The following is a 12,606-nucleotide window of genomic DNA, read 5'->3' as shown; positions in this document are numbered from 1 at the left end:
GGGACTTCTTATCAAAATTGGGGCGAGACCCGTTTTGTGAAAATGCATATAATTAGAAATCGGGGAGCTCGATACCAAACCTCTAACGGATTATAAAATTTGCTCTTTTAACAAAGGATTTCTTCAACGCCATGTCAAGTACATTCATGACATTACCCAAAACTGGTTCTAAAATAGCCTGAGTTTTAAACATCGAATCTGCACGGGCGCCTATTCAATCGACATTTATGGTATGAGAAGTATGCTTTCCGCATAGTTGTGTTTGCTGCTCGATCAGTTCTGGCCTAACTCACTAACGATGCAGATCATCCCACTTTCTGTTCCAGTTTCGCCAGTTACGTGAAACTTTTTCAACACGACTCCAAATTCGGGAAAATGACCGATTTAGACTCGCCATAATTTGCAACATATTAAAGGAAAGCGGATACACTCCCACGCATGTTCCCGGTGTTTTAGATCGAATATACCCTCAATTACGACTCCATGAAACACGGTGATGATGCAAGGGGATTCTTTCTGTCAACATTTTTCATTTTCATTTACGGAATCTATCCGTATCGTTTGAAAAAGGAACGCCGAGGTATAAATCGGTTAAACAAACAGCAAGTGTTGTAAGTATGCTTTCGATATAATACCTTAAGAATAACTTCATCAGCTACCGACAAAATCTAAAAAAAATGAACGCCCAATATCTTTTTATTCATCTAAACGAATAAAAATAAAACGGCGATCATAATTCTGACAGCAAATACCATGCAAAGAAACATTATTATTATTTACTATCAGCTATTTACATCCTGATAATGACTTTATATTTTCAAACAAGGTATCGAAGTCCGTATTATTTAATTTCCTAGTTCTTTGTTTATAATCTTTTGGATAAAAATCTTGTTGGTTCAATGAAGCGCCGGATTCAATCAATTATGAGCAGTTGTATCTAATTTTGGACACCGAATATATTTTGTCACTCGCACCAGATTCTATCCAAGATTTGATATGCTGGTCAGTTTGTTTGGTTTTAGTCGGAAAAGAGATACAATCTTTCTTTGAATAGAGCGAAAAATTAAAAAAAGTGGAAAATTCAATCAACATATATATATATATAACACATACAAACATTTTTAAAGACGCAAATCGCCAAGTTATAAATTGTATCTTATATTGTTAGAACTTATCCAACTTATAATCGTCTTCGACGTCCTGAACAGTGAAATAACAAAATTGACATACTGAAATCAAATCCTGTTATAAAATATTTTTTATAGGAACTTAAACGTTTTGAGTGTAGGTCTACAAACGGAAAACAATCATTTTAGCTCTACTGGCCAAAGGTGCGTATGTGCGTCTGTCAGTGCGTCTGTAATTAATTGCTTGTGAACACGATACAGTCTTCAGTTTTGATTGTATCTTGATGAAACTTGTACAGTAAGTAGATATCCATCAGAGCTCGGTTCCTTTCGAAAACCAGATCCGCCCATGCATGGCTAGATTTTGGCCCTTGAAAGTATAAAAAATGTTATTTTTAGCCAGGTCTAAAGTCTAGGATTGAAGGGAGACAACTTGTTTTTGCTTTTGTGGTTGGTTTTTTGTTGTACTCTCCCTTGCTCTTGTTAATAGAGATCAAAATTACAGTTTAGGGGTTGGTTGATTTTTTATCTCTATTGGCCAAAGACCAGAAGTGTTTGTTGTTTGTGCATCCATCTGAAAACAATGTGATTTTTGTTCAAATTATGCCCCTGGGGTCATTCTGGCCACGCCCCGTTGTTCACAGGTTAGGTATACTTAAATTAATTGAAAATCTTTATGTCTAAATTATTAAAACCTCTAATCTGAAACCATTTTGAATAAGGCATCATATAATGGTCCGCTACCACGATTGTTCAAATTATGCCCCCTGGGGTCAAAATTTGTCCTGCTCCGGGGGTCACAAGTTTCCTAGAGACTTATATTAGAAAAACTTTCAAAATCTTTTTGTTTCAAACCGCAGTTGAAATTATGCCCTTGAGGCCAAAGCTGGCCTCACATCTTTAACCTACTTTTTTAAGCTACAGCAATGAAATTTGGATCATGTGTACAGTTTTGCAAACGAGCATTAATGTTGTCCTCGGATGACCTTGCCTGTGAAATGTTGACCTTCTTTTTCATTTTTGGAGCTACAGCAATGAAATTCGGACCATGTGTACTGTTTTGTAAACAAATATTTATTTTGTACTTTGGTGACATTGTTTGTGACCTCTTGACCTATTTCTTAATTTTGAAGTTACAGCAATAAAGTTTGGACCATGTGTACAGTTTTGCAAACAAGTATCAATGTTGTCCTCGAATTACCTTGAATGTGACCTCTTGACCTACTTTCTCAACTTTGAAGCTACAGCAGTGAGATTTTGATAATGAGTACAGTTTTTAAAATATAATTCTTTTCTCGGATGACCTTCACTTGGTGCATATCAAAATAGTTCATGCAACTTATGTGCTTACAACATTTTTCTGTCCTCAAATTTTGAACGTGCAACGTTTTCAGCTAACCCCAAAACCAAAACGTTGACTATATGTTCGTTGCCTATTACACATACACACATGCTCTGGATTGAAAATGACCACAAGAGCCATGCCAATAAACAACATATACAAACCTTTTGTTACCCTCGAGATACGGGATTATTAGTATCTTCCATGACCGAGCGTGTAAGAGTTTGTCCCGTGTTTTGCGGAAACGAGGTTTACCGAGAACAGAACACCCTGCGCGACGGTTGGGGTGACCATATCTTACACGAACGGCTATGGCAGATGCTTTTTCGCCCGCCTCAGTTAAGTAAATAACTTAATGCTTCTTTGCTGTTGCCTGCCACGACTATTATCATTTCCTTAGCATAATAATATTTTTGTTTGTTTTCGACAGGCGATTGTGGCAATAATTAAGAATAAAATGAGCAGATAACCCTTGAGTACCTTCCAAGTATCAGACTTAGACAAAATAATTGTTTCTGTGTTTAAGGCAACCCGATATACCTAGCATCCCAACTTCGGAACAAGGAGTGTCTCTTAGTTTATGATTAATAAATGCTTTCCAAACCTCATATTTTTAGAAATGTTCTGGATTTTTTCTAAAAATACAAGCTTTGTCACGACCCTTCATTTTCATTGTTGAGGCCGAACACGATCGTTAAAACGGACTTGGCCTACTTTAGGCTCAACTTTTTATTAAGTCGAGCGTTCCAGAGCATACCCTCTAGACATTCACACACAAAACTCTAGCATTAACGTAGTTATAGACTCAAAAAATACCATGTAACTTGTCGATACTAGTAGAACCCGGTGACCACACTGGCTAGATTCCGTTTCCGTGTTAAAGCGACAGTAATTCCTTAAAATAACGTAAGTCCCAATTCACACCAAAAAACTGTGGGTTGCCTTAACCCCCCCCCCCCCCCAATTGCCACCATTTTCAATCGTTTCCGATTATAATCCCTAAACATGGAGGTAAATTAGGTGAAAGTTAAAATCGCACACGTTGCCACTCAGAGTATTTGTTTGTGTTTGTTTCCTTTGTTAAACTTTTAGACCTCATATTTATATATTTAAACAGTAATAGCTTTAATGTAAGTCCATGTTCCTTTGATAAAAAAACGTTCTCTAATAGATCATATTTTTCATTTTAATATGGATAAGATTATCGGTTTTATTAAAAAAAAAAAACATATTGTCTTTAAATGTCCAATGTTGTTTTATTACTCAAAACTGACTTGTTTCGATTACTAATTTTCATTTAAGTTTTGTATTTTCAACAACGATATTTAAAGTTTGTGCGAGTTTTTATCAACATGATGTTCACATTTATATTTACTTTTTATATTGACTTTTCGCGCCGATCAGCTCCTACACAACACAGACAGTTCGCAAACCGTATTTAGTTGAATTTACAGCTCACCTTTCGCATTACATGTAATAAGTGTTATCTGTTGGCTAACTTTAGATTGAGTAAGAAAATATTTGTGAATACATGACTACGAAAATGTATTTAAATTAAGCGCATTGATTTTCGCCACCAGCTGTTTCGGCTGAGGTACTAGCGACGTGGCAAATAGCGATTGAAGTTAGCTCAATACGTGGTATATTGTGCTCATTCCAAAATGGCTTTTCTCCGAGTGCTGACGTTGTTATTATTAACAACTTTTGTTTTTTCTGACGATGAACAGACTGATAAAGGAGTTGCAAAGGCAATAGTTGAGGTAAGATTTACTATAAACTTGTTTACACAATAAATGCGCTGTTAAGTGTTTGAACAAACCAATTAAAATTAGTTATGCATTCGTACTCAATGTGTATCGTTGTGTTAAAGTGAATGAAACTTTTGATTACCGGTGTATTGATTGAGAGTACCTGAATAACTGGGCGTATAGATCAGCACATTGTTTAACTTACAAATTAATGATTTCTCTTGTAAGTTGTTGATTGTATGCATAATTTGCACGCGACTTTGAAATTGACACGAAATACTAAACTATGTAAATACAGTACATGTAAAGTATTTTCATGGAATCATTGTGTGTGATGAAAAATAATTTTTATTGACACATACAATGATTCCATGAAAGTGTGAATACTGATGATTCTACCATCATGCACTTATTAGGGCTCTCAAAGAATTTACGGGTGCTCTTTCTTAATCCAGCTGTCTGTCCGTCAGTCTGCTCGTACTTCCGTCTATATAATCGTGCACATTGTTCATGCTTTTTCCGAGTAAAAAACTTTTAACCGCCATAAATATAAATAAGCTCACAGTTACATGCTCTCTTTTAAGACAAGTTATATAGATCTAACTCCTGATTAAAATTTGTCAGATGTTTTGCCCTTTTTAAGTTCAAATTCAGTAAATTATTGTACTTTACATCATTTGTTAACTGGGACAGGCAAATAAAAAGCAAAATGCAATACAAATTCTTTTGATTTGTAGAAGAAAATTTATTATTGTAAAAAGATTAATGAAGTTTGAAAATATTGATTAATTATAATAAATGATTGACTCTTGAACATTTGAAACGTACTAACAACAACATTGTAATGCACATGCACGCGACCATCCTGACATATTTGTGTCAATAAACATTTCAATAATAAAAAACCCGTATAATTTAATGTTTATCTCACCGATTAATATGTCCTCACATTATATTTCACTCGAAATGCTTTACAAGGTTCTGACATACATTCAAACTTATTATCTATGGCATCGTTTTTAAACGTGTTTATACATATCTTGAAAGCATTAACCAAAGCATTGTCCATGGAAATGTTTCACCCAAGATATAACGCCATACGTGGAAACACACTCAAAATGACCATTTATACATGTAGCCCCGCCCCTGGGTTTTTCATTGATGTAAACAAGTCATTATGTGGTGACATCTTGCTCGGACAATATTTTTGCAGTGAATGTATGTTTAACCATCTTAACGAACTATGCACTAGATAATGAGTTTGAAATCGAATTGTCGTATGTTAATGAGCGCGTATTGTTTATTTTACTTTCCCTGTATAGCTATTTCAACATTTTAAGTACTGACAATGATGCTTTTACTATGAATATATGGTATATACATGCTCACGTATATATCACGCCTCCAACATAAATGACGCAACACCATTGGTCCAGGACTGGTCACGCGATGACCCCATAATTTACCATATTGGGTCACCAAAATTATATCGTATCAAATTGGCGTCTATATTCCGATTCCGATGAATAAATGTAACAGTTGAACATGTAATCAAGTTGTCGACGTGAAATATACGTTATGCACCAGTCAATTTATATGACGCCCCCCCCCCCCCCCAGGTCCGGGGGTATACCGGGGATAGCCGGGGAAATGGGCCGTTGTTTTTACTTCTCAGGTGGCCCCGCAGGGCCGGGTGAATGCGGTGGTTTTGTCTTCACTTTAAGCGGGGAATTGGCCTTACCTAGGGTCCCTGGGGTGCGGGGGCATTTGGTGGGGATTTTACCATCTGTGTGTTCCCGCAGGGCGGGGATTTTAGCCGGGGTTGGCTGCACCGAACGTCAAAGTCCCCGCTATTCCCCGGACCTGAGGGGGACCGTGGTTATAATTGACTGGTGCATTACGGGGATAGTAGGTGACCCGATATAGGATATCCGGGGCATAGGAGACCATATTCGGGTTCGATCTTACCTGTAACTTATACTATTGTCAGCGTTACGTTATGTATCGCCAGTCGTTTTAAGCCTGCTCTGCTTCTTCTGGAACTGTTATCTATAGATAAATTTGCTATTTTTCTAATGGCATCGGATGACCGATGACGAAACTTGAAGCCTAAATAAAAACTGATTGTGTGTGTAGCACACACATCATAACTCTATGTATTCAACTCCCATTGTTATGCACCAGTCATTTAACCACGGCCCCCAGGTCCGGCCAATATTAGCCAATCCCGGGTAAAATCCCCGCAAAATGCCCCCGCACTCAAAGGACTCGAGTTAAGGGCCATTTGTGCGCTATATTAGGCGCGAAAACAAAACCACCGCACTCATTCGGCTTGGCAGGGCTACCTGGAAGGTAAAAACACCACCCATTTCCGTTATACCCCCTCACCTGGGGGCCGTGGTTACAATTGACTGGAACATTACCAAATCACCATCTTCTTCATTTTGCAGAGTTGTTCCGGATGACGACTGAATCGTTTACCAGAGGTTAAGAGGTTCATTTATGACGACCTCCCTCTGTTGTATCCTTCAATTAAGACTTCTGGTCTTTAAGAAGACCTTTCATGTATTATTTTTAAATTTGTGTTTACTATAAGACCATCTCCGCATTTTAAACATTAAGATTTACATATATCTTATTATCATATGCATTCTATTAAATGAGGACAATATAGGGTTTTACACTTCATAGATGCACACAATTTTAATGAACACTTATTTTTAACTCGATCGATTTGAATGTACAAAACCAAAAAAAGCATATGATTTATGAACAAATCAAAGTTTATTAGCCTTTTTAGCGAAACAAAAGCTACGTGGCCACAAATCCCCCAGCTACGATAGCTCCAATCATCGCTAATATTCTCGTATATATTTTTTTATTTGTTCGCAAATTGTATGCTTTTTTGCTTTAATCGCTAAAGTCTAATGAGTTAAAAATGATAATGCATTTAAATTGATAATTCACATTCTTTATAAATAGGTATCTAAACATTGGTTCTTAACTCTACTTAAAGTTGGGGAAAATAGTTTTACACTTGATAAATGCATGCGATAACAGAAACATTTCTGCCTTATAGATATGTTTCGTATGCTGAAGAGAACAATTTTGTTTTGTTTATACATTCACACTAGCGGATTTAGGGGGCGGGGTTGGGGGTCACCCGGCGTGCGCCCCCTCTAAAATTAAAGGATACCTTAAATTTTAATATGGGAGAAAAAAAGTAATAACATACCCTTAAAATGCATCATCTCTGAATATAAATTGTTAAAATTCGCTTGAGGGAGTAACCCCAACCCCCATACAAACAATTGATGCCATATACATTCGGTTTTGAGGGAGGGGCGCATGTCTAATGGTTCCGCCCATAAGTAACGCCCCCTCTGATTGATGCTTCCCTTATCAAATATACGTACACTCTAAAGGTTCGTTAGATCCTTAACAGCATTCTAGCCACGATGTGTCGTTCAAGCCGAAGGGTGGCGCGCCTCCTGTGCTGAAGTTGGTTACCAAGGATAACCACGTCGTAGAGGTCAGTGGGATTTTCTTACAATACATACGTACGGACTGCGAAACATACACATATTAAAGCTGCACTCTCACAGATTGACCGTTTTGACAACTATTTTTGTTTTGTTTGAGTCATTTTTTCGTAGATTTCCGGAAACCAGTTATATGAGAAGGCTGACTTAAGATTAGATCGCAGTTTTTCATAGTTACGGTCGAAATTTGATGTTTTATGGCTAAAATAGTCACTAACGCTTAAAGAAAATTGATATATATTTTCGGCCGTGTTTTGAACAATTGAGATCTGTTCTATTGTGAGTTATCTTATACGACTGAATTGAAGGAAATTATACAGCTGATTCTGATACGAAAATGAATAAAGAAATGTCATAACTGTCAATCCGTTAGAGTGCAGCTTTAAGATTAAAGCAAGTTATTTTGACATAAAATCTTCAGTTATTTGATTTATATGTTTGGAAGTTGCATGTATATATTTTGCCACCTTGTAAGGTGACGTCATAACCTTTAAAACACCAGCATTGGTTTGTCCCAGTTGTTTATATTGTATTTTTGGTACCGTTTGACAACTTCAAAGGGGCATTCTAAATGGGGAACCAATCAACATCCCAAATTTGTTTGCAGGAGGTGGCCTTGGATTCATATTCGCGGGAAGAATGTAACAAGTTGCTCATGGACCGCGGGTTCCGCAAAAAGAAGTCCGAGGATGAGGAACTTTCGGCGGAAGAATTAGAAACATTGAGTTATAAAAGCAGAGATGAATTGTAGTGACTATGGCTGCTATTTTAGTGTGGATGCGAGAATAAGTGCGTGATAGAAGACATGTTACAAGTAAAGTTTATTGTGTTTACGACAGTTTATCTGAAATTAAGTTGGTTTGAAGTAAAAATGATCAGCTGTTGATTTCGTATTTCTGCGATTTTCGAGTTTTTGTTTATTTTCATCTTCATTTGGCTTAACATCTAGGAGATGCTCCTCACAAAGGATATGTTCAATATCATATTTTTTTTAAATATTTATTACGTTTGAAATGTTCTAATGAATAAACACATTTTATCTGTTAAGTAATTGAACTATGATGTTCTCGAATCAATAGCTAAAAAACCCGGTGTATACTTTTGTGTACATTTTTTAATAATACAATTTAATACGTTTAATAGAAGTTTTGACTTTGATACTGTTATATTCCTATGACAAAGGTAAAAGTGTCGTTTACTTTACATGCATAATAGTGTTGGGAATCGGTTCCAATTTTACTATCGATAATCGGTTCCACTCAAGTAACCGATTATCGATAGTACAATCGGTTTTTTAAAATACTAGATAAAACCTAAAGTGAAGTTTTATTCATGCACATTATTAAACTCTTAATCATTATATGCATATACGTTATGTCTGTGATTAAAGTTATTAAGTGTTATATAAAAATAGTTCATTTTTACTTGCTCATTGTGGCTTTCATCAGCCATTTTGTTAAAGATAACATCTAAACACCTACTTATAATTTTTTTCAATTTTTTTTTCGATGATCGATTATAACCAAATACAATCGATTGTCGCCGATTTCAGGCCCAACCAATCGATTTTCGATTATAATCGATCATCGGAACATCACTAATGCATAATAATAATTGTATATACAAATATATATTCATAAACAGCGAAAAAAAAAATTAAGAATCTGCATTTACGCAATTGTTTTTATCTATGCAAGAAGTTTTGTTTGCGTTCTATCAATATTAAATGAATTATGTCTAGATGCGGTAAAATTGAATTTGCCATGGTATGAATGTGCTATTTAGAACTATTTTCTACAAATAGTGTTGACAATCCATCACGTGATCACTCGCTGCCATGCACCACCATGCTGTCCATCCATGAAAGTCCGAATGAAGTCGGAACTGTAAACTTCGTGTCAGTTTCGATGGATGATTGTCGACTTGCCATGTTTCGACAGCGGTGCATGGCAATGACTGATGTGTGCTTTATATGTTCATTTTGTTTTTAATTTATTCTTGGATGTTAAATAAATGTCGAAATGTGTTCGTTGTTTTCCGATTTTATGGAGCTGTATATTTAGATCTACATGTATATTTAAGAAAATGAAATTGAAAACACGAAAACAGATGATAAACAGGCATTTTAAATTCGTTTTGAAGCTTTAATGTGATTTTACTGTTTGTTAACAGTGATGTTTCAATACTACATAACGTACTTAATGGTCTTTCATTTTAAAACTTAATACATGCTATTTAGCTGTCGGCTCGTATCGCCTCATAATAAAATACTGTTTCCGTGTATATTTTTAATGTCCTTTTAATAGTTATATTTTGACATCAAGTTATGTTTATATATATATATATATATATATATGTGTATGACACAGAAAGGTTGCATTTTAGTGGTAAATATATTGAGTTAACTACAATTGCCTTGTATAAAATCCCCTGTTTAAGAGCTCACTAGGGTGGCATGGATGTGACAAACAAGATACAAGAGTATTTAAAGTCGGGTATATGTTAACAAGAAACATTAGCTCAGTGAGCTATTTATCTACACGAATAACAAACATACATAATGATAAAAACAAGTTAAAATAATGGCCACGACTTGTCTATTTAGTAACTTTGAGGTAAATATTTTAAATATACCACAGTGGCCTCAGCTTACTACGGTGGCATGGAGGTGATATGATAAAAACAAGTTAAAATAATGGCCAGTACCTACTTATTCGTCGACTGGACTTAGTATTGTGGTCATGACTTAGTAACGTCGTGCCCAGCACTTAGTTATCCGGTCGGATAGTAGATAACGACCTACTAACATGTTCCAACGACTAAGAATGTCATGGCCATCACCTTCCAACGACTTAGTTATCTCGTTTGCTCGTTGTGTCTAAGTCGTGGTTTCGACTCACTCAGTTGTAGGAACGAGCGATATAGCTGTGTCATGGCGACGCGGTAACTTGAGTCATGGCGACGACGTAACGTAAGTCATGACCACAAGATAACTGAGTCATGACCACAAGATAACTGAGTCATGACCATGAGATAACTGAGTCATGACCACGAAATAACGGACTAATGGTCACGAGATAACTTAGTTATGGACACTAGATAATAAGTCATGGACTCGAGATACGGAGTAATGGTCACGAGATAATTGAGTAATGGCCACGAGATAACCAAGCCATTGACACGAGATAACGTAGTAATGGTCACGACATAACGGAGTAATGGTCACGAGATAACGGCGTAATGGTCACGAGATAACTAAGTCATGGAAACGAAATACTGAGTCATGCCTACGAGATAACTAAGTCATGACCACGAGATAACTAAGTCATGGAAACGAGATAACTTAGTCATGGACACGAGATAACTGAGTCATGTCCACGAGATAACTAAGATCACTGGGCCACTGCAACAAGATAACTGAGTTCTGGTCACGAGGTAAATCAGTTATGACCACGAGATAATTAAGATCACATGTCAACGAGATAAATGAGTCATGACCACAAGCTTACTGAGTCATGGCCACGAGATAACTGAGTCATGGCCACGAGATAACTAAGTCATGACCACAATATCCCTGGCTCATGGCCACGACACAACTGATTCATGGCCACGAGATAACTGAGTCATGGCCACGAGATAACAAGCTGACTTAGTCATGTTGACGAGGTAATAAGTCGTGGTCACTAGAAAAACAATTCTTTACACCTGTCACCTCTATACCATCGTAGCTTACTGATACGTGTGATGGATATACATGTTAACAAAAAATACAGTGATATAAAGCTATTAAACACCTTTGCATAAACTACTTCTTTGGAAATTGATTTTTTTTGCCTCCATTAGGGAAAGCTGTTGAAATTCTTTATTTTTTTTAAAATACAGCTATTATATAACTTATTTTGCTGCATTTTGTTTAAATAAGTGTTTTAGTTCGTCTATTCGTAAAGCAGAGGGTTGGCGTTATCAATGTCGTTTCAGCCTGGTTCAAGTTATTATGTACCATGTCGACCACAAATCTTTGTCAACACTCGCCTGTGTTTTCTGCTTGGGGCACTCGGCAACCAAATAACGCTTTTTGTGATTTTGTTTCATGCAAACATTAAGTGAGTAAACGTTTCATGGCAAACATAATGGAGGATTTAAAATGCCAACGAAATACGACAAAATGTGGATAAAATCAACACGTTTATTTTGTAAACATTGCCTCCTAAGCCACAATCTGTTCAATAACTTTTTTATTTTTAAAGTTGTGATACCAGACTAAGAAGCGATCGAAGAATATGTTTTTCGCCACGTACTGGACACATACATTTTTTTTTCATTCTTAATCCGCCATTTTGTTTGCCATGAACCATTTTTCAAAGTCCCCCCCCCCCTGGTACTACCTTATAAGAATTTAAAGATTAAGTTGAATAAGAAAGTTTCCTTACTACGGATATTATAATGTTTCGCTGTGGAGCGTTCCGGTCGCACTGTCACAACAATTTCTACGACACGGGCCGGTAGCTCATAGCTCGCCTCATGCTTAACCCCAGAATAAACGTTTATGATTATTAAATGCCATAACCATTTTATCTATAGACAATTTCACGGTCTTGGATATTTTAAACTAAAATACATGCCAGCAGGTGATTCTATCGTGTTCAATACTGCGCGTATGGTCTGATGTCGAATACTTTATGTATATATATAGAGCACTAGCTGATACAGGCGAAATGGCAGATAAATTATGCACACATTACACCCTAGTGCCGTAGTGGACCATTTTAGACTGAAAATAGCCACGTTTAGAGACTTGGGGATTCGTGAGGAAGGGGGCACACTCCTCAATATACGTCCCATTTACC

The 12,606-nt window shown here is 36.5% G+C and overlaps 1 protein-coding gene across 1 annotated transcript; it reads left to right on the top strand.

Moving 5' to 3' along the window:
* The first annotated feature begins 4,075 nt into the window (after positions 1–4,075).
* On the top strand, positions 4,076–9,785 carry LOC128230020 (selenoprotein M-like). The gene is made up of 4 exons (XM_052941998.1): positions 4,076–4,229; positions 6,668–6,738; positions 7,671–7,749; positions 8,367–9,785. Exons 1-4 carry the CDS (start codon positions 4,131–4,133, stop codon positions 8,508–8,510), a joined length of 393 nt encoding a protein of 130 aa, XP_052797958.1. The 5' UTR covers positions 4,076–4,130; the 3' UTR covers positions 8,511–9,785.
* The last annotated feature ends 2,821 nt before the right edge of the window (positions 9,786–12,606 follow it).

Source organism: Mya arenaria, chromosome 4, assembly GCF_026914265.1.
Source record: "Mya arenaria isolate MELC-2E11 chromosome 4, ASM2691426v1".
Classification (NCBI taxonomy): Eukaryota; Metazoa; Mollusca; class Bivalvia; order Myida; family Myidae; genus Mya; species Mya arenaria.
This window is presented reverse-complemented; position numbering and strand designations above follow the sequence as displayed.